Genomic DNA, 23,983 nt, shown 5'->3' with positions numbered 1-23,983 from the left:
AGCGGGCTGCACTTGTGCCTGAGATCGAGGCCTCCATTTCTGCAAAGGGCTGCCACCTTGATTGCTGGTCGCTTCAGGGATGTCCCTGCGATTGTTAGGATGGTATGGACAGTGGTAGATGCATTGTTTATCAATCCACACCCACCACTGTGACGTGCCGTGCGTGCGACTCAGTGCGTGTGTGTGTGAATAGTCGTGGCTTGACAGTGATTGTTTGGCTGTATTTATTGATTGTTTGGAGGTTGTGCATTGTTGAGTCCCGTTGATGTTGTTTGGAACTCACTCATAAGGTCGGGGCTTCACTGAATCCTGAACTGTTTGTTCTGTGACAAACCTAAGACTCGCGTTTTCAGTATGTTGATTAGACGTGTTCCTGAAATCTAAAAAAAAAAGTACAAAATAATTTAAAAAGAAATCTCAAGTGCCATGCCCAAAACTTGTGACAAGTGGTCTCTTCCTCTCAGTGGTACCTTGTGCTGAGTATTACGCCTAGATATTTGGGTTGTGCGTTGTTTAGCGAGCCAGGATGTTAAGGGGAGTTGTTCTTCATGTTGAAGTTTCCGGTGCACCGCTTATGAGATGGAAACCCACAACAGGAAATGAGAGTGTGTTTGTCTCTTAGACGGGCAAAGAGACTGACTTGTTTCCGAAGACAGATTGATGATCTCCCCACAGCAGCACAGGTGCCGGGTGGTTATCTCCAGGGGAGCTGGCTGCGATCAGGCTGCAGTTGGGACTATTGGGGTGCTCCTGCGGGTGAGCAGTAATCATTCAGGGCGACCTGAGAGTTTGGGGCTTGAATCAGCATTCCTGCTTGCTAACCATTCAAGAAAGCCAACTATCTATACAATTTGAGAACATTGTCCCTAGCAGTTGTCTACTCACTTTTGCAGCAGAGTTGGGCTTAGTGGAATGAGGGCAGGTCAGGGGCTGAGTGTGCTATGTCGGTATTTGAGAAGTTACTACTACACATTTTCAGCTGTGCGCACTATTACTTATATAGCTATTGTAATCTTGACACGGTGCAGTGGGCATACACGTTTCTGTGGACTTAAGACATGTGTCAGTGGTATAAAGCTTTAGGAATGTTACACGCTACTCTTTGGCATATTGTGCAGGTCCCTGTGCTGCGGACGCATGCTGGATGCATGATGGGAAGTTTTCTGAGCTCTTATTTGAGGCGGGTCAGGGTAATAAAGCCTTTTAGGAGCCCCGGTATATCTTCATGTGAGGGGGGGCGGGCGAGGGGGGGAGTAGTGGTTGCTTTAAGAGTGCACTGAGGCATATATGTCTTTCTACCCACAATTCCCTTTAGCAAGTATCATTTTGGAACGGGGTTAGCCACGGAAATGCAATTGCCTTTGTAAATGGAGACCATGCCTACATCACTCTCAACATGTGCACATTAAAATCAGTGAAGTTAACAAACAAGTTATCACGAAAGAGTATGGTTACTGTGGACTACCTAATGCCTTCATCGTGACCTTTTTTTGTGGGATTGTTGTAGGATGAAGACAATGGAATAAATATGGAATTCATTTCGGAATACCTTCATCCATTATTTAGCAGAGCAGCAGTTGCAGACCATATACAATTGCAAAGATTAGAAAGATAGATTTTAGGCATCACTTTACACAAAAGAGGGCTAGCTCCCATTGCCACATTGGAGAGCATCTTGTATAAATACAGAAATGCATATGCAGGACCTTTGCTTGCACCATGTTAGGGTAGATGTCTTTTTGTGTGTGAAGTCTCCACTCCCTGTGAGTCCCCCAGCACTTTTTGTTGGATTCATGGATTATTTTGACTAATTCCCCTGGTTTTGGCCCGATTTTAGGATTTCTTTTCGGACGTATGCTTTCCTTCAATTTTCAGGCATCTACCGTTTTGTGAAACAACACACACCAGTGTTGTCAGAAGCTCCTTAAGCTCCTCCTTCATTGCTTCTTTTGTTTCCCTGACTAACTTTTGCATTTTCCAGGATTGAGGGATTTTTTACCTGTTTTATTTTGCGAGATCAGCCTATACCACCTTATGTGCAGTGCAGAGAGGATGAAGGGTGTCCCTTTTATCGCCTCTCTAGTAACATTTTGTTACTGTGACAAGCCCATCTGTTCAGGCTGGTGGCAGTGTACCTTTTACACACCATGGTGGCAGAGTACTTTCCATCGCAGGCGGTCTTCGCAGATGCGGTAAAGGTACATAAGGCATACCATACCTAGAAATGGTGGCCTTGTTTTTTAAGACCTGAACAAGGTGGCCTGTCCTTTCTGATCTCTTCTTCTACCATTCTGGGTGAAGGAAGTTTCCTTTGTCCCTTTTTCTTCTCCGGGCTTCTCCTAGAAAGCCTGCTATGGTTCCCTAGGGGGAGGGCAACTGACACTCCCCTGCCTCGCACCCTGCAGTGTGCCTGGCTGAAACAAGTTCAGACCGGGAGACTGCATGGGACATGATTGGACGAGTGTTAGGGAGAATTTTCATTTTAGTGCTAAATTTGTCCCCCCTTAGAGACCGCCAGCTCTTTTGCTGGACTTTAGGACTTTTTAATTTTAACCCTGGAGTGAGTGAGCCTTTTTTCTCACTCCTTCGTGTGTTTTGATCTGATATGGATTATGTGTTTCCTTTGTTTTTGGAGTCTGGTAAAACGCCATAGGCATCTACTTTTTGTATGGTGACGCACAGCACCTTCAGTGCTGTGTCACAGAGAAATCCTTTAGATTTCTTCTAAGGTTTAAATACCTTTTCTTGGGCGAATTACAATTCCCAAGAATAGTAAAGTGAAATTGACTTTACTTACCTTTTCTCTTTGAAGGTCCAGCACACCCCATCTTATGTGGAGTGCTGGGGGTTTACTTAGTAGCCCCTTTTCCTACTTACTCATGTAACATTTTGTATGTTACCCTCACTACTTCAAATGGCTGGTGGCAGTGGTTTAATTTTCCTACCATTGTGCTTTTCTACCGCAGGCTGAACCCTGAGCTGCAGTATAGCACCCATGGGTGACCATTGTGTCAAAATAGCCCCGGTCTTCTTTTTCACCATTTCTTATTTGTGAGGTCTTTCTTGGGGTTTACTTTGCGCAGCAAACCAGGTTTGAGCCCCTTGTTCATTTTGCCTTTGGCGGGCTTCGGTACTGAAACCCACCTCTGGCTCTAGTGTGTCTGGAAGGGCAGGAAGTGAAGTAGGTGCCTGAAACTCCCCCGTCCTTTGTCTCCAGGGAAATCTGAATGCACCCAGTCCTGATTGGCTGGCTTGCTGTCCTTGCATAACAGCCACCATGCTGTGTGAGTGACAGCTACGCTGTGCATGAATGGGAGAAACCTGCTTAAAAGGTGAGGGTTCTTGGATTGAAGACAGTCAACCACTGGGAAGAATAACCCGACAAAGAAACAGTGAACGAAGCTTGCTGCATCCTCCTGGACCGTTGGACTGCTAGGTTAAGCCCTGCTACTGTGCTGAAACTCCTTTTTCTGCTCGACAAGAGAACCTCTGGAAGGGACGTTTTCTTCCCTTGGGTTAGTGGGACCAACTAACCCTGCAATGAACTTTGCTGGGAGACCTTCACCAACTGGCTGTACTTCTTTGCTGCTGCAAGAACCGAGTGCCAGGGGTCGAGAAATCTGTAGTCGAGTGCAACGTTTGTAAGCTGGTCAAAAGCTCCAGGAGTCTCCCCAGGACCCTCCAGAAGCAGGACGACCCAAGCTCGAGTCACCTCACCGCACCTTAGGACTCAAGGAGTGTAGGAAGCCCAACCGGTGTCCAAGATCCGCGGCGGTGCTGTTTACTGAGCGCTGATCTGAAAAGAGCCCGCAGCTGCCGCCGACCATTGATTGCTGCCGCAGGAGTCCCCAGACGTCCTTCCTCTTGTCCCCACGACTGAGGCCCAGGAACACAGGATCTGCATCACTGCAACCAGACAGGAGCCAGCTGGATCCTCTTCTAACCAATGGTACTGTTATGACTTTGGGGTACACACCTCGTTGTCTGTAGCATGCTCTTCTCAGTTGAGACTTGCAGTAGCTGCTTTTCTAGAGTTGATCTCAGCTCTTACCTTTCACAAGTGTAACGCTTGTGACCCTACAGTGATTTTTCTTCAGCAAACTCTCTACTTTGTGCAAGACCTTTACTATCGAAGAAGTGCCTAAGCTCCATAGACATTGCTCCAATTGACTTTGGCTGTCCTTGCTCCCTGTAGACTCTTCTATTCCATTGACTTTGATTCTTACTGTCCCTCATAGGTGATGCATTGGTTTTAAACTAATATTGCTGGAAAAGGTTTTATCTAGACTTCATTGGAAGATTTAAAGTGCTCACCTGCTCTGATAACCTGTTTAACCTTCTCCCTTCCTCTAACCTTTCCTTTCTACCAACCTCAGAATCGAAAAAGTGTACATGTGATATATAATACATTAATAATACATGTGATATACGAACTATAGGCCGATAACAACAGTCCCATTCCTCCTCAAAATCTTAGATAAAGCTGCATATCTACAGATCCAATCTTACCTGGAGGTCAATTACCTATTAGGTACAAGACAATCAGGATTCAGACCGAGACATGGAACCGAAACGGCTCTCCTTGATCTAAAAATCAACTAGATGAGCGCAAAGACAGAGGAGACACCTCTATTCTTCTACTCCTAGACCTATCAGCCGCATTCGACTTGGTAGATCACAAGGTACTCTGTAACCACCTCAAATCAGCTGCAAACTTCTCCACAATGGCCACTGCGTGGATAAACTCACTCTTGGACAATAGAACCATAAGAGTCTTCTTGCCTACATCGGCAGCAGATCCAGTCCCTATCACCTGTGGAGTCCCTCAAGGGTCATGTGTCTCCCCTACTTTGTATAATATTTTTACAAAGCCACTTTTCGATATCTTGGACAAACTAGGGGTCTCATATACCAACTACGCTGATGACACCCAGATTCTCATCCCAATCCAAGGAGACTATGACAATGACACAACCCTCATAAATAAAATGTATCAAATCATCCAAACCTGGATGGCCACACATGGCCTGTGTCTTAACGATGACAAGACCGAGCTTCTAATCATCGGATCCACCAGTAAACTAAACAAACTATCCCATCTGTACAAATCCATCACTATTGATGGTAACAAAATCAAGATAGCCAAGGAAGTTAAAAACCTAGGTTTTTACTTATATTCAGCTCTCATCCTCGACAAGCAAGTAAATGCTACAGCATCAGCAACCAGTTAAACTTGCAAACGTATTCATGCCTGTAAGCCTTACCTGTCCACAGACAGTTGTACCACCATAGCGCAAGCCCTTATCCTATCAAAACTAGACAACTGCAATGCACTTTACCTAGGCAATAGTAAACACAACACCAACAAACTCCAAACCCTGCAAAACAATGCCCTCAGAACAGCATTAGGCATTCCTAAAGGGCAACACATGCCTGACCAAAGAAGAGCCGTTAACTGGCTGGCCATCAATGACCGTATCAAACTTAAAACTCTGAATATCACACACAACTGTCTTCATAATAAAGCACCTGTATATCTCACAGAGAAATTCACAAAGCATACCTCTGAACGACCTATCAGAAAGGCCCAATCAAATAGTATCAAAATCCCCAACTTCAACCTGAAAAGAACTGGAGGTTCCAGCTTCCCAGTACTAGCGGCTCATCTCTGGAACTCCATCCCAGACTCACTCAGAGCCACTCCTTCCTTCCATGTGTTCAAATCTAACGTCAAACACTGGCTTCACACCAATGACTGCTAAAGCCCCCCCATCAAACATAAGCGCAACTGTATCTGCTATTCTGTATATTAATTAAGATATTTGAAACTGCAACATATGTCAATGTAAGTAAGATATGTGACACCATAACATAAGAAATGTAAAATATGTGATTATGTAACATAAGAAATGTAAGATATTTATGCACCTGTAACCTAAGATTTTATTTCTCGCAAGCACCCAGTTGCCTAATGGCCCGGTGCGCTCTATAAATAAACAACAAACCACAATAAATGCCATTACTGTCCTAGGTAGTGATGTCACCTCAGGGTGTAGGAAGTGTGCATGAAGCATCTACTTGCTTTGTATGGATTCTGGAAAAGTATTTTGAAGTGTATTTGTGTTGTTGCACATTGCCCTTTATAAAGAATGCTTATTTAAAAATAACAGTTAAATAAATAAATAATTATATTAACTAAAAACCTTAGTGTTACTTGGATACTTATATTGGTGAATTTTATTGCTACTGCTGTACTTGCTCACATTTACCCCTCTTGAGATGCGCCTGGCTGCTCAGTCACACTACCAACTTGTGTAGTACAGGCCTATAACAAAAGGTGAGTTACCTATTACCAAGAGGACTAGTGTTGTGTAGTCTCCCACAGGGTTACTACATCAATTCTTGCCTAACAGCCCAGCAAGTGTTCCTGCCTCTCACCTGGATAAATCCTGAGGTCCTGGAGCAGAAACTCAGAGTCGACCACTGGAACAAGAAGATTCCAAAGAGGAGGACAAAGAAGGAAGTCACCAGCACTTCCAGCGCCCGCCAGAGCCTGATGAGGTGCAGATGCTGTCCGAACCTCGTCACTCCAATCGACAATGAAGATCTGAAGAAGACAACTTTCCCCCATAGACTGGTGGGCCTAGACAGTCTTGAGACAAGCTACAATGTGTGCCATCCCCAGAAGAGCTGCGACTTCCTGGACCTCTACACCTCAATACCTGGGGTCCTGTGCTGCATTGCTGTACAACGTCTCTGGAAACGCTGTTTTGACTGCAACTTCGAGTGCATTCTGCAGAGTCTGCAACAACTCGAAATGGCTCCATAGAGTCCCCCCACTAGAGGCGAGGACCAAGAAACAGAAGGAGGGTTGACCACCGCAACAACTGTCTGTCTACCGAGCCTTCAGAAGGCATCAACAAGCCATCACGCTGAAGATCCATTGCTGGGTGTCCCTCTGTACGAATGCTGTTGCAAGATCCACCAAATTCACACTCTCCCCATCACTAGGGCAAAAGAACAGGAGACCTGGTCTGCTGTCGCCTCACCACCGGAACTGTCCTGCAGCAACATCTTATTCATTCAAAGGTGTACTGTTCACTCCTGCTATAACCTACCTGGGGCCAGCTTTTGTGATGCTGTAACTCTGGGGGCTTCAGATAGCGTGTATCCTGCTAACACTCTGGTCTCCATAGAGTAACATTGGAGGGACAACCCTTTGTACTCTTGGCGGTAATACCGCCTTCCCTTGGACAATGGTCCTTGAGCCTAATTGTAATCACCAAATGTACTTACTTACAACTCTAGGGGATCTCTCCTGGACCCTAGTACTCTGAGCACTGTGTTTTTCTTCTTCCTGCCTTTTCCCGGCCAACCAACCAGCCACTGGTGGCCCAGTGGCCCATCTGGACTTTGTGAGACTCACACTAAATAGAGTTGGACTATTAAGACAGGATTGGGTTGAAGTTCTAAAAAGTTGTATAGTCTGGAAAGTTTGCATATATATTTCTGTTTGGTTTACTATGTGATTTGTTACCATACAAGGTACTCTAAAGTGATTACCTAAGTGCATTAGTGGCTTACCATTGAGAGTAGTGCAAGTGATCTTTCACCTTTTTCACTCATAGAGATACAGGGATCAAAACGTCCAGACCTGACACTTTCCATCATGTTTCCCAATGCCATTCACAGACATTCAACTGGCACTGCACCAGCCCCCCCAGCCTCTCTTAGGCAATTGTTGTCAATCCCTCCAACCCAGCCCCATCTGCCAAAAGCTTTCCATGGCCCTTGTCCCTAGTCAAACCCCACCCTTTCCTCTTGATTGGGATGTAACACAATCCGATATGGTATCTGACACACAATTACCACACTGGGCTCCATGGGTCACAGGCCAAACACATAAACTGGCTGTATATCCCCTCTTTCAGATCTCTGGGGGCACAAGCCTGATATGTTGATAATTGTGCTACCACTGATGTTGTAAAGCGACTGGCCCGACATACCAAGCTCTAACTGGACTGAACATACAATGACTGACACCTAACCAACCCATCCTGCCTTCCTGAGAGCACACTAACCGGGTGGGCTGCTTTTTCATTTCTTGTCCCTGCTCTCCACTTTGCCCTATTTAACACAGTACCATTTAGGCCTTGAAGATTGCAATGTGTGGGGGAGTTGAACATCCACATGCCTTTCTGAGCAAAACTACAAATTGGGTGCAGACAGACACAGATAACGGGGTATCTGCAGGAAGGGCTATGAAAGCTGTAATGCTGTGATGTTTTTCAAATGTTGCATTTAATCTCTGAGACATTCCACGAAATCTCGTAAATATGCAAAATAAATAATGACTTTGGTAGCCTAATTAAGGTATTGACTCGTTGTTTTCTTCTGGATCAACTATATATATACATATATTTGTTTGTTTGTTTGTTTGTTACACGCCCAGACCCTCGGGTGTCACGGCGTGGTTACAAGACAGCTTGGAAATGAATAGTACATTGTTACATTGGTTACATTACAATCATTATTGGAAAGTAAAGTTGGTGCAAAGATACAGTTTACAAATATTCACAACAAAAATGCAGCGGTGTGGAGACCTATCTTTAGGTGCTAATATTGGTTGAACAGCCAGGTTTTTAGCAGTTTCTTATAGGTCCTGAAGGAGGATTCTTTTTTGATATGCATGGGTAAGGTGTTCCAATGTTTGGGGGCTAGAGTGTTGAAGCTGCTACCCCCCGCTCTATAGGTTTTGAAGCGGGGGGGGGCCAGGAGGAGTTTGTCGTTAGATCTTAGTGATCTCCTGTCATCTTTAGGGTGAAGAGTATTGTTGAGATAGATAGGTCCTTTTTTGGTAAGGCATCTATGTGTGATACATGATGTTTTAAAGATGATTCTGGCTTTGATAGGGAACCAATGGGCATCCTTCCTAGTCTTGGAGATATGGTTTTATGCCTAGAGCTGCCCTCAGGACTTTGTTTTGTAGTAGTTGCATTTTGGCTAGATTGGTATTAGATGTGCCTAGTAGTAATACATTGCAATAATCCAATTTCGATAGGACCAGGGCTGTGGCTAAAGTGAGGCATTTTGCTGGGGTCAGAAATTGTCGGCTGAGGGCAAATAGTTTGGAGGTGTAAGCTGTGGAAGAGGCGAGCGCATTAATCTGTTTAGTCATAGTCAGGCTGGCGACAATGTATACGCCCAGTGTTTTGACTTGCTTCAGCACAGGGATATCGGTACCATCGATGTTGATGGTTGAGTATTCTGGGTGAAGGTTTGCTATTTTGGCTGGAGATCCTACGATAAGGACTTCTGTCTTCTCGTCATTGAGACAGAGACTATTTAGTGCCATCCAATTTTGTATGATGACGTATATTTTATTGATTATTACTGTGTCCTGCTCATAGTTGCCTGTGAGAGGTATGTCATCCGCAAAACTTGTGTATATGACACCCATATCGTCTAGTGCTGAGAACAAGAGTTTGGTGTACGCGTTGTACAGCATGGGGGAGAGACAAGAGCCTTGGGGCACTCCTATGGGGACTGGGATGGGGTTGGCCGCTTCTTTGCCTATGGACACTCTGGAGGTGCGGTCGGTTAGGAAGGATTTCACCCATGCAGTGGCTTCACTGGAGAAGTTAAACTCTCGGGCAAGTGAGTTGCAAAGTTTGTCATGGTCCACCAGATCAAACGCAGCATAGAGGTCCAACAGCAGGAGAATGCAGAGTTTCCCAGAATCTCTGATAGCATCCATCTGGATTTTGAGGTCCAGGAGAGCTGTTTCGGTGCTGTGGTTAGGCCTGAAGCCTGATTGTCTGGTGCCGAAGAGCTGATTGGATTCCAGGTGAGTTTGAATTTGGTTATAAAATAGTTTGTCAATGATTTTAAGTAGGAACGGGACCGTGGTTATGGGGCGATAATTAGTCGGAATGGTGGGGTCTAGGTTTGGTTTTTTTAGAAGCGGGGTAACCCAGGCTTCTTTGATGCAGGTTGGAACTAAATTGGAGTTGAAAGAGGCGTTGATATATAGCTTTATAGTGTACGTGTTTTCTTGAACCAGGTTATGCTCTGAGGTCTTTGTACCTAGGTACAGCCCTCCTTTCTCCTTAGATTACGCCTGGCTACTCGCCACTCTACCATATCCTCTCGTAACGCTTTGGATAAAAAGTGCTATATGAATATCAAAATTATAGTTCAGCCTATCCTAAGCGGTGTAACCCTGTACACCCAAGGTGGGCTTTCCTGAGTCCTGGCCCAGACAGTGACTTTTGTAAAAGAAAACAAACATACCAAAATCACAGAATCAGCTGAGTATTCCCTGTTCCGCAATAAGATATCACTGTCCATTAAATTAATAGAATTTGTTGAAGCAAGCAATACACGTGTATCCTACATTAGTGCAGTGGTGTGGGAATTACTGGAAAATTAGAACTTATTTTAGCAAGTGCTTTGAGCAATGATTGCTCTACATTTATTTTTTGAAATGCTGCAAATATGTCATGCTTCACTTTTGCTGGCTTAGGGACTCTGATTTCTCACCAGCAAACCTACATGATAGTCATGTGCGGTCCATTATCCTGCCCGCCAGCGGATGGATACACAATAGTACCTTTAAAAATGTGAAAGAATCGTAGTGGTCAACCAGGGGCAACTCTCTAATGATACTTTGTGTGATGAACCAGAATTCCAGAGTACACCAGGCCACTTAGCCATCCTCAGATTGTTTACCCTGCCATTACACTCAGTATGATGCAACAAATTGTAAGAAAGGTAGAGAAACGAGCACAGCGGCTGACACCGAGAGACCTGATGAGCAATCCTATGTGAATGACATATTTTGTAACTAGAGCTAACCTTTTATGTCATCTTTAAATGTATGGGGCATGGCAATACATTTTTAAGTATTTGCTCCAAATGTGGAAATTGGCAAGGTGATGCTGAGGCCAGGGTCAGCAGGGGGAGGATGCCAGGGCTGAGCCCACAAAGCCACACGCGGAAGGCAGGGGTTTGTCACTCGATGATGGTAGTTACTCAGCCCCTTTAAAAAAACCAAGGAGCGGTGTTTCCATGGAGCCAGAAGCAATGATGGGTTCATCTCCCATTGCGCAGGTGCTGAAGATACTCTGGAATCCATTTAAGCAAAGAGGGGCACCTGAGTTAGTTGAAGATATCCCAGTGGCAGTCCGTCAGCAGCTTATATAACACGAGCAAGTGTTGAACTCCATTTTGCCGGATATGCTTCTCAAACCTGTGGTCCAGACCCATCCAAGCCCAGAGAACTTCAACTCCCAAGTTCCCCTTTCCAATGCACGACACTGAATTTCCATTCCATCAGAGGGAGGCTGGAAGAAGGGTCAAAAACCCACAAACCCTCATGGGCTCAGCTAGGAATTGTAATGGGTTATTTATAACACACTTAATACCCAGAGGCTTCTAGCGCGGACCCAGGGATCGAACCTGTGTTGCTCGGTGTCATCTTGCTTCCAAGACGAGCGCAGTGCCCCTGAGCTATCCATCCGAGATGAGTAGGCGGTGGAAGCTGAAAGCAGGTGACTGGATCAGAGCCCCAAGACCCTGTGGAGAGCAAGATACAAGAGACTGGAGGAGAGAATCAGAAAGCACTGGTGACCTGCAAATTCTTCTTGTGGCATATGTCTCACAAACATATAGCTCATGCCCCTTTAAATTGGCCCTACCATGGAAACATACTTTCCAAGGATGGGCAATCACAGCTCATTCTTTATAGAACGACCAAAGATATTTGATGCAATTGCATTAAATCCAAAAAACATTGATGTGATCTACCCAGATGTAATTTGATGACATAGTCCCTTCACTCGCTGTGAGAAGGAAGAGGCGCTAGACCTGCTTGACCTATTCATGCCATTCACCAGCATCCAAAACCATACACTAAAACTTCATGTCTTAAAAGACAGAATGTAACTCACTAGCCTTTTTCCGAGCTGGGTCTCCTCCTTCATCAACGATTGTAAACAGAGAGACTGATTGAGAATACAATGAACTGAGGCTAATACTCCACGGCTTCTGGAGTCCTGCAACACTTGTCTTCTACTTTTCAATGACTATGCGTTCCCACTGCGAGGGATTGCATGCCCATGTGACCTATCAGTGAATGAGGATGCCACTCCACCCTTTCTCAAAGTTTAGGACTTCAGGTAAATTGATTTCCTAAAAATTGATCTAAGTAGTCCAAACATAGTATGCCTTACCTACATTCAAACAGGCATATCAACTTCCATCTCCAAACTAAAGCCCCTTTTTGTAATCCCTCTGGCCCTCATGGCGCATCTGCCGCATGTCAAGGACATCCGAGAGCTGTGATTTCTCATGGACCAGATATCTGGTTCACTTTATAATCAAACAGGATCACGAGTATGCATTTCTTCCTGCTGGTCAACTCTATAAATTGAAATTCTTGTCACAAATTTGTAAACACTGTTGCACTTTTCATCTTGTAATCTTGCTTTCGTTTTCATCATTGTGGCAGCATATCATTCCACCCCAACAAATAACATATCTTAACGTTCCATGTGGCAATACTAGCAGAGATAGAAAGTACTGCATTTGACTGTGTATTGCAATTCTGAAATCACAGCTGCTCTTCCCACAACTTCCCACACAATGCACCAACAGAAAGATTGCAAGTATCAGGAAGCTGGAAATCATTGACAACAACAGCACTGCTTGACCGTGAGAACAAGATCTAAATTTAAATAAGTCCATCCTCCTACACGCTTGCACCATTCTGTGCCACCCTGCTTCTTCAGAGTGGCCTCTCCCCGCCCCCGGCCCTCTTTAACGTTGACCAGCGACAAGGGAAGCAGGACCTGATTAATGAAGTACACTTGTGCACAGGAAATGCTCTTCCTACACACATTTACACAAGGGAAAACATCATCATAGATGCTCTCCTAGTATCACACACACCCTTCTGTTAATCTCCCCAACCCTCCTTGTATGCCCCATGATTCTCTGCCTCAGCGGGGTCACGTGAACTAACTTCTGTAATGCTTTTCTTATGGTCTTGCATGTGCCTCTTCCCTTGAAATGTGTAATATTACAAATTTCTCTGCTAAGCAGTTTGAGGGGACGCCTTAGCATCTTGCCCGAAACAAAAGCAAGCTTCCCTGTCCTCTGACTTCTGGGAGAGTTGAGCATTGGAAGGATCCATGGCCATAGGTACTGCAGCAAAGTAATGTGTTCTTTTTTAAACTTAAATAAAACTACACAAATGTAACAGTACAGGTAAAATGGAGTAAAATGCTAAGTATCACAGTGGCACGTTACTTCCAATGCATCCAGTTTCAAGTATCAAGACCTGGGATGTTTGGGGTCCTGCTTGCTGTTAAAATGGGCGCCCCTAGATGGCATGGGAGAGAATGCATAGGGTGGCCGTGCATAGCCACTTTAGGCTTGTATCGTTCTCATTGTGCGACAGGTTAAGTTGAACACCATATCTACTCTGGACGCCTTTTTATTTAAATTGGTGCCCATATTTGAGATATAAATTGCAGTCCCCATAACAGCAAGGTATGTGAACACTCTGCAACAGCAGTGCTAAGCTCGGTGTCCTATAGACATGCCCACAGCTATCTTTTGTAATGCTGAACCAGCATTGCCATGAATTCATTAGGGTAAAGCCTGCAGTAAAGTAGCTCATGATATGCCACAGGGCACCTGAATTAGCAGCAAAAGATGTCGGAAAGGCATATATAAGATGTTAAATATGAAAAATGTTGAATACCTAGATGGGAAGGAAGGCACTATCCAGAAGACCCAAGGCGAGAACGCAAGTCCAAAGATTGCTGTAATGTTTGAAATTGTATAGCCAGCATAGAACCATGGTTTTCTAAACAAAGCAGTGTTTTGGTGATACATTTGTGATGTTACGTAGGGCTCAGTCCGAAAGAAACCTAAGCTCCACCATGCCCTGCCAATTGACAGTAAGGAATTTAAGTTAGCGAAGTAAGATTGGGTGATTTTATTTGCTAACTCTGCTCTTGATCTTCCCCTGTGCAAACATCTAAGGTTTCCCTGCGTCGACAACAGATCAGTGAGAAGCTAAATGAGTGGGCGATCTTCAGCGAAAAGAACAAGGAGCTGTGTGAGTGGCTGACACAGATGGAGAGCAAGGTGTCCCAGAATGGAGACATCAGCATTGAAGATATGATTGAGAAACTCAGGAAGGTACTGGTGTATTTTTATTATTTCACCAATCGAAGTACACCCTGCAAAATGAATCTGCTTGTGATTGCATACATGTTTATAACAAAAGTTATGACAAACAATCTTATTACAATGCCACTTGGATTGTTTTTAGCAATGCCATTATAGCATGCTCACTGGGAGTAGAAAGGGGCATTTTTCCCCATGTGTCAAGTCGAGAAACCCTGGATAACTAAAAACCTTTTCAACCCGACACTGTCATTATGTAGGTCCATATTCCCATCCATGACAGTGAGGGGCTGCAAAGGTCTATAGAAGCCACCAACCTTAGGATCCAAATAGTGCATAAGTGAATAACAGAACTACACTCCATCCAATCGTGTCCTTGGCTGGCAGCAGAATCTGTGAATGTCAGATTCGTATTGACTTTGGAAGCATTATTACATCATATCTGTCATAGATGTTGAAAACCGCATGAGAGTAAACAAAAATGCTCCACTGGTGTTGCTTCTCTTCTCCAGTTGTTTCTTGAATGATTGTTCCATTCCCATTTTTTGGTGTTCAGAAAATTGATGCTGAGAAAATGCCATTGATTGAACTAAATAGTTCCAGTCAGTTACATCTATACCAATATAATATGCATTGTATTTGAAATTAATTCAAAAAGCATCATTGCACTTATGATCTACATAACCATCCCATGCACCTTTCACACCCATCCCTCATCACACTTCCCTGCAAATGCACTCCAAAAAGTAGACTTGCTCTCCTCCATAGCCCTCTTCCAGGCCACCACCACCATCATGAAAACAAAACACACACGCTTTTGGAGGTAGTCCTACCCCGTTGAACGTCCAATTTAATACATCTCAACAGACCCCATGCCCTTCAAATCTAACTATACTCACCTTTCACTGGCTCCATTGCTCTGAAAGCTGCAATTTTTCCCTTGGTAGTTTGGTTGTTATTATAGAGAATTTATCATTGTGTCTAACCTCGCTTTCCCTTCTGTCTTGCCTACTCATGTTACTGGGTGGGCATGCTGATTTAGTTTGGGATAACATTTGGGTTGTCCTTTTTTGTTTAGGATTATCAAGAGGAAATTGCCATCGGCCATGAAAAAAAGCTGCAGCTACAGCAAATGGGTGAGCGCCTTGCCATTGCCAGTCATGACAGCAAGGCATCGGAAATCGACTACAAACTTGGCAAGGTCCAAGACAGATGGCAGCATCTACTAGATCTAATTGCAGCACGGTAAGGTGTAGACCAGGACAAACGGGAATGCAGAACATACACAACATGAACTTTTGTTCTGTACATTTTAAGAATCTGCTTATATTATGGCTCATGTCTAACATTTGGTTCTGATGCTCAAAAGGTTCTAGACTCAAAAGGAGGACAGTTGTTAATCAAGAGGTTCCTTAGTGACAACCTAGACCAGGTGAGTGGTGCGGGGAGCAACTGAAATGATCTCTAAAGCACAAAAGATTAAAAACTTGGTTGCAGTCATAAGTAGTTAAACAGCATGAATTATTCAGTTTGTGCCCTCTACATAGTTTTTACAATTCATACCCATGCATTAGTGCACATTAGCCCTCTTCCCGGTAGTCATGGATACTGCGGCGTAGGGGTGAAGAGTGGGAACAGGAAGGTTCAATGTACCTGTTGTCTCTATGCCATTGGTTTGCCAATGCTGTTTTCAGCTCTTATAGAGGAGAACATCATGTTGGGTCCAGAGGTGCTCGCAAGTAAGGAGTGTTTATCAGGAGTATGTGTGTGTGAGGATTTGTACATATGTGTAGTGACTTCTTTTTTTCGGTTTGTTCTGTTTTCCTTAATTTTCGAATGTAGAACATAGAGGGCAACCCATACTAAGATGGAGGAGTTCCTTCTGAGAACTGATTGCTCCTGGGTGGGCCCTGGTGATGTGCAGCTGTCATGACCCTTGCCCCTGGCCCTCACTGGCAAGTCAGCCTTCCAGTTAGGGCCAGGTCAAAGGTCTTAAAACCTCATCCAAGACTCTCTTGGAGTCTTTGGCGCCAGGCTCATAACCATCATGAAGACCAACATTAGAATTGGACTATTTACTTGGGACTATTTAACTTGGGGGGTGGGGGAGGTTCATCCAACATGGAGGCACACACATAGCTCAGTTACAAGGAACTGAGCTATACAGTCTAGTCTTTTGGGTGTGGCAGGCCTGGGACTACTTTACCTGGACTACTTTGGGTTTGGCAGGCCTGGGACTATTTTACCTTGACTTCTTTACCTGAGACTATTTAAACCGCACCCAAACAGCAGAACTTGCTTTGCGTTATTCTGCTGTGGGCAGCGTAACTCTCACCGTGTCCAGTTCTTTGGTGCAAGCTTACCTAAAACCAAGGACCTGCAGAGAGAGAAAGAACACTACGAAACTTACCTGGAACAGTATCCTGTCTTCAATCCATCGTTGACTTCAGTTCCACTCACCTGAAGTTACGAACTCCATCATCCGGCACCGCATGCATTCTGGAATACCATAACCTGGAAAGAGGAGAAAGAAAGACAGCATTAGTAAGCGTTTACTCACGTTTCCTCCCGAATGAAGAAAGCCACACAATTCTTACCTGGGTAGTCATCTCCTGGTCAGTATCATTGCAGGAACATCACGGCCCTCGCCGAGGAACATCGCAACCTGCAAGGAGAGAAAAGACACAGGTTAGCAATATAGAAGGCGAAACAGCGGAGCGCATCGCGCATTACTCACCGGACAGCATCGCGCACAACACCAAAATACCTTTCCATACCTAAAAGGAAAGAAGCAAGACATTATTATTCGAACTAAGAGGAACAAAAGAACTGTATATAAAGACTGTAAAGCAGCAAACCTACGGAGTCGCAGCAGGCCTGGATTCCCACAGGGGGGCTTGCACCAGTGAAGTAACTTGTTCGCTGCTCGCCCCCACATCTACGCGCCCCTGCCACGAGGAGCTGGACGGAGAATCCACCTTTTACAATATTAAGGTGAGGAGAAGGCCCAAGGGGGAGGAAGGAGTTGAGGCCAAGGGAGGTGGGAAAACATAAAGGCAATCTGGTATTGAATCCAGCTCTCCCATATTGCAGACCCACCTTTAACCAGAGGCCTTACCAAGGGACTGGGAGAGGGTTCGAGAGTGCAAATCATCCAACCAGGGCTGGGTGGCGTCCCTGTGGATACCAGGTGAGCGTAACAGAACGCAAAGCCTCAATAATATTATCCACCTGGGTGTCATGGAGACTTCAGAGACTGACCAGTTAGTTCAGTTGTTGGGACAATTACGCGCTGAACTACATTCAGCCAGGCAAAAAACTAACGCTCTTAGGAGGTATTTGATTGTTACTAAGGATCGTACCGATGAAATAAGTAGACAATTGCTCTAATCACAGGCAGGACAGACCCCATTGCCTGGTAACATTCCGCCAGCACCTGTACCAACTTATTCCACCAATCCAGTACAAATAACCCTTCCTGGGGCAGTTCCTTTAGCTCCACCTGAACGATTTACAGGGGACCCCAAGAAGTATGCAACGTTCATGAACCAGTGTCGTCTTCATTTCCTTTGCAGCCCTGGGGCTTTTCCTAACGACCAAGCGCGGGTTGCTTTTGTCTTGTCATATCTGAGTGGCAGTGCTGCGGATTGGTCGGTACCATTGGTAAGTCAGGATAACCCGTTGTTACATGACTTTGGGGGTTTCCAGATGGAAATGGAAAAACTCTTTGCTCGTCATACCCAAGGCCAAGCATTAGACAACAAACTTTTGTCACTCCGTCAAGGAAGTCAAGACTTGCTTACATATATAGCAACATTTAGCAGACTAGTCGTTGAAGCTGGGTGGCCTGAGGAAAAAAGGACCACACTATTTCATCGGGGTCTACGAGGGGAACTAAAGGATGTCCTTGCTCAAGCGGTTAACCCACCTAAAGACTTTGGAGAATTCATCAACCTTGTGGTGCAGTTAGATCACAGATTACAAGACCGAAAAGCAGATCGGATAAGTTTAGACACTCAAACTGTGTATGTCCGGTCAAAGGATAATGTTCCACGTACATTGGAAAACACGGTAGAACCCATGCAAATCGGAGGTGTACGGCCCCCTTTAACTAAAACTGAAAGAGACAAGAGAAGGCAACAGCAATTATGCTTATATTGCGGAAAATCAGGCCACTTCCTCAAAGAATGTCCAGTGAAACCACCAAGGAGAACTGTTGGAGCCACAGAGAAGGAAGATAATGACAAGGAGTCGTAAAACTACCAAACCCGGCAAGCGTAGGGGTCTGCTTGTAGAGAGAGAGAAGGATGAGCCACAGACCTCACACTTTGCATTACCAGTCATATTGATCAATCACCAACAACCGTTTCGGATGCATGCTGTCGAAGCATACATAGACAGTGGAGCAGTTGGGAATTATGTAGACCAAGATCTGGCAGCAGAGATGGGGCTTCCCTTATGCTCTAAGCCGACTGCTGAAAAAGTTACTACTGTTGATGGGACAGAAATAGCTTCCAGACCAGTAACCCAATGTACAGTAGCACTAACCCTACTGTGCCAGGATGGACACCGAGAATCTATTGCATTCGATCTCATCAAAGCTTGTCAGTTTCAACTAATTTTAGGGATACCATGGTTGGTAGCTCACAACCCTCTAATAGTTTGGCGTGCCAAGAGGTTGGCCTTTTCCGATGATTGTGCTCGCACCTGTAATTACCAAGAAAAGGGGAAAACAGACTTATGTACATCTGCTACTCCCAGTACGGCGGCGATTGTACTAGGTGTGACTAGTACTCTACCAAATGAATATCAAGATTTTCAAGACGTGTTCCAGAAAGAACGAGCCAATACTCTACCACCGCACAGGCCCTACGATTGTCAGATCGACCTCATACCTGGTGCGCAAATTCCTTGTGGTCGAGTCTATGCACTTACTGAAGCAGAAAACCTCCATTTGAAATCTTATCTTGATCAGTACCTGGCAAATGGATTTATCCGCCCATCTAAATCACTGGCACCCAGTCCCTTATTCTTTGTACCAAAGAAGGAAGGAGATTTGAGGACTTGCATCGGCTATCGCACATTAAACCAGATCACAGTAAAAAAATGTTATCCACTGCCCCTTATTCCCGAATTATTGGATCAAGTCAAAGACGCCCAAATCTATACCAAACTGGACCTTAGAGACGAATAGAAAACCGCCTTTCATACCAAATACGGCTTGTATGAATACCAGGTAATGCCTTTTGGACTTTGCATTGCTCTTGCTGCATTCCAGTACTTTATGAATGATGTTTTGCGGGAGTTAATCGACATTTGCGCCCTGTTTTACATTGATGACATCTTAGTGTATTCTGCTACAAAAGAAGACCATGTCAGGCATGTCCGCTCCGTCCTTACTAAACTCCGCCAACATAAACTGTATGCTAAACTCGAAAAATGCTCTTTTCATGTCACCGAAGTGGAGTTCCTCGGTTTTATTCTCACACCAAAAGGTATCAGAATGGATAGGCAGAGGGTAGATGCCATTCTTAACTGGCCGTCACCAACTTCATTTAAAGGAATCCAGAGTATGTTGGGCTTTGCAAACTTTTACCGCTGATTCATCCCAGATTTTTCCCAAATAGTGCATCCAATTACATCACTATTGAGAAAAAACAATAAAAAGTTCCATTTGACCGAAGAAGCAGAGAAGGCCTTTCAAGAACTTAAGGAAAAATGCACTTCTGCTCCAGTTCTACGGCATCCTCGCCCAGACCTCCCTTATATAGTTGAAACAGATGCCTCTAGCATGGCTATGGGAGCTGTTCTCTCACGAAGGGACCCAGGAACTGGCCAGTTACACCCCGTGGCCTTCTGGTCATGAAAATTCTCGCCTCCTGAACTCAACTATGCTATCACAGACAAAGAACTCTTGGCTATAAAATCAGCTTTCATGGCATGGTGACACTATCTCCTTGGTGCTAGACATACTGTCACGGTCATAACTGATCATCGAAACCTGCAATACCTAAAAACAGCCAAGGCCATTCATCCCGTCAACTGCGGTGGGCTCTTTTCTTCGCTGAATATGACTATGTGATCACCTACCGGCCAGGAGTCCGAAACGGAAAGGCTGACGCCTTGTCCCGCATGGGTGTTGATGAAAAGGTATACATAACTCCAGATCCAGTAGCCTTCATTCCAGAAGACAAACTCCTGGGTCTTACGACAACATTGACACAGGGTGAACTCCAAAACAAGATCCAACTCTTAATGGATCCCACTTTCTCACAAGAGTGGTGTACTGAAGGAGAACATTACACCATTAAAGACCAGTTACCATATTTTAAGAACCGTCTATACTTTCCAAGTAAAGATTTACAAGAGCAGGTTATTTCGGGTTATCACGACTCCCTGATTGAAGGTCATCCTGGAATTGCCAAAACTCTAGCTAAAGTAAAACAAAACTATTGGTGGCCCACATGGCGTAAAGACATCATACAATTTCTCCAATCTTGTGGTGTGTGCACAAAACAAGTCCCAAAAGCAGAAACCAGCTGGTCTTCTCCAACCATTGGAAATTCCTCCCCCACCATGGCACACACTGTCCCTTGATTTCATTGCAGATCTACCTCCCAGTGAAGGATTCAACACCATCTTAGTAGTTGTAGACTTGTTCTCTAAAATGGCACACTTTATTCCTTTTAAGGGTCTTCCAAATGCATCCAATTTAGCAAAAGTATTCCTGGAGGAAATTGTACGGCTACATTGCTTTCCATCAGTCTTGATCTCAGATCGAGGTAGTCAGTTCATATCCAACTTCTGGAGGAAATGCTGTTCAATGGCCCAAATTGACATTCCACTATCCACAAGTCACCATGCTCAAACAGATGGCCAAACAGAAAGAACAAACCAAACCCTCAAGCAATACTTACCTTGCATGTTACATCAAGTGGAAAGAAATTGTAAGGACTTGTTATGGATAGCTGAATATGCCTATAATAATTCATTACACACCAGCAGTGGACAAACCTACACCAAGTACGCAGATGACACCCAGATACTCCTCACCATCACTGGCAACTACAATACAGACGCCACCAGGATTAACGAAATCTTCGCCATCATTCAGGCATGGATGGCCACACACGGCCTCTGCCTGAATGATGAGAAGACCAAGCTCCTCCTAGTCGGATCCCTTAACAACGAAACTTAGCCCCGATTACTCCAATTTCATCATAGATGGCAACACCATCCCAGTCGTGAAAAATGTGAAAACCATAGGCTTCTACCTCGACGCCAATAACCAACCTCTCCAAACAAGCTAATATGACCGCCTCAGCCACCGCCTACACTGGAAAACTAATTAGGGTCTGCAGACCTTTTCTATCCACGAACAGCTGCCTCATTCTGGCTAGGGCCCTCATACAATCGAAGCTTGACTACTGCAATAGCCTCTACCTTGGGGCCAGCCAAGCTATAATCAAGAAACTTCAGATCCTCCAAAATAATGCGCTGAGAGCAGCATTAAATATTCCCAGGAGAGAGCATATCTCCCACATAAGAATATCCTGCAAATGGCTATCCATTCAACAAAAAATCGACTTAAAAACCCTCTGCCTTACCTATAAAGCCCTAAACCACCTAGCCCCTCCGTACCTCACCAACAAACTCACCTTAAAACCAAACACAAGAATCACTAGATCCTCTAATACTCTCTGCCTCACCGTGCCCAGATTCACCACCAAAAGAGCGGGGGGCTCGAGTTTCACTGTCCTTGCCCCTCAACTTTGGAACACCCTGCCGCTGAGTATTAAATTGGCCAAAACCTTCCAATTGTTCAGAAAATTAGTCATTAGTTGGCTTCTGGAGAAGGCAACACACAGATAGACTAAACCTATTACTAACTGTATATATTGTACATACCCTGAAATGCTTAACTGTGAAATCTAACTACCTGCTTATGTACTGCATATGGCATATTACCGCCACAACTGTATAATTGCAATTATTTTTTATATAAACTGTAATACTGTAACTATGTAACCTGTCCTTAAGCGCCCATTTACCCCTGGGTCTGGAGCGCTATACTAAATAAAATAAACAAACAAACAAACTTCAGAATTGGATCTCCCAACCCCTTTGGAAATGCCTGCAGTTAAAACCCTACATACGACTATTTCCCAGGCCGATATCTGGGACCTTAGTCTATTGAATCCATAATAAATCCAGTGGCAGTTAAATTAGCCCTACCACCCACTATGCGGATTCATCCTGTGTTTCACATATCACTCCTGAAACCGGTACAACCCGGGACTCGGGTTACAAGACCACCAAAACCAGTATTAGTTGATGGAGAACCAGAGTTTGAAGTAAAGGATATCTTGGTCTCAAAATACACCAGATCCAAAGGAAGGGATACGGCCCTCAAGACAGATCATGGGAACCTAGTGAAATACATCCATGCACCTCGCTTAATTAAAAAGTTCCATCAGAATTATCCAGCCAAACCAGGACCAGGCAGAAGTGCCACAGTGAGAGGGGCCTTGGGTGGGGGGGGGGGCTGTCATGACCCTTGCCCCTGGCCCTCACTGGCAACTCAGCCTTCCAGATAGGGCCAGGTCAAAGGCCTTAAAACCTCATCCAAGACTCTCTTGGAGTCAGTCCTGGCGCCTTTGGCGCCAGGCTCATAACCATCATGAAGACCAACATTAGAATGAGACTATTTACTTGGGACTATTTAACTTGGGGAGGGGGAGGGGGTTCAGCCAACATGGAGGCACACACATAGCTCAGTTACAAGGAACTGAGCTATGCGGTCTAGTCTTTTGGGTGTGGCAGGCCTGGGACTACTTTACCTGGACTACTTTGGGTGTGGCAGGCCTGGGACTATTTTACCTGGACTACTTTACCTGAGACTCTAAACCTCACCCAAACAGCAGAACATGCTTTGCGTTATTCTGCTGTGGGCTCACCGTGTCCAGTACTTTGATGCCAGCTTACCTAAAACCAAGGACCTGCAGAGAGAGAAAAACACTACGAAACTTTCCTGGAACAGTATCCTGTCTTCAATCCATCATTGACTTCAGTTCCACTGCCCTGAAGGCACGAGCTCCATCATCCGGCACCGCATGCATCGTGGAATACCATAACCTGGAAAGAGGAGAGAGAAAGACATAATTAGTAAACGTTTACTCACGTTTCCTCCCGAATGAAGAAAGCCACACAGTTCTTACCTGAGTAGTCATCTCCTGGTCAGTATCATTGCTGGAACATTACGGCGCTCGGCGTGGAACATTGCAACCTGCAAGGAGAGAAAAGACACAGGTTAGCAATATAGAAGGGGAAACAGCGCAGCGCATCGTGCATTACTCACCGGACAGCATTACACACACTGGGCTTTCGCCTACCGGCCCATGCTCATCTTCAAACAGCATGACAACACCAAAATACCTTTCCATCCCTAAAAGGAAAGAATCAAAACATTATTCGAACTAAGAGGAACATAAGAACTGCATATAAAGACTGTAAAGCAGCAAACCTACGGAGTCGCAGCAGGCCTGGATTCCCACAGGGGGGCTTGCACCAGTGAAGTAACTTGGTTGCTGCTCGCCACCCACATCTAGGCGCCCCTGCCACGAAGAGCAGGACGGAGAATCCACCTTTTACAACATTAAGTTGAGGAGAAGGCCCAAGGGGGAGGAAGGAGTTGAGGCCAAGGGAGGTGGGAAAACATAAAGGCAATCTGGTATTGAATCCAGCTCTACTATATTGCAGACCCATCTTTAACCAGAGGCCTTAC

General features: G+C 44.9%; 1 protein-coding gene across 17 annotated transcripts in view; it reads left to right on the top strand.

Annotated features, from left to right (window-relative positions):
• Positions 1–23,983, top strand: part of SYNE1 (spectrin repeat containing nuclear envelope protein 1) — a 1,651,720-nt gene that overhangs the window by 1,462,042 nt on the left and 165,695 nt on the right. For all 17 annotated transcript variants that reach the window (XM_069606781.1, XM_069606782.1, XM_069606785.1 and 14 more), the window contains 2 exons: positions 14,053–14,211; positions 15,278–15,444. In XM_069606781.1, coding sequence (XP_069462882.1) covers positions 14,053–14,211; positions 15,278–15,444 — 326 coding nt within the window. The remainder of the gene's footprint in view (positions 1–14,052; positions 14,212–15,277; positions 15,445–23,983) is intronic.

Source organism: Ambystoma mexicanum, chromosome 4p (assembly GCF_040938575.1).
Source record: "Ambystoma mexicanum isolate Mex_15411 chromosome 4p, UKY_AmexF1_1, whole genome shotgun sequence".
Taxonomy (NCBI): domain Eukaryota; kingdom Metazoa; phylum Chordata; class Amphibia; order Caudata; family Ambystomatidae; genus Ambystoma; species Ambystoma mexicanum.
This window is presented reverse-complemented; position numbering and strand designations above follow the sequence as displayed.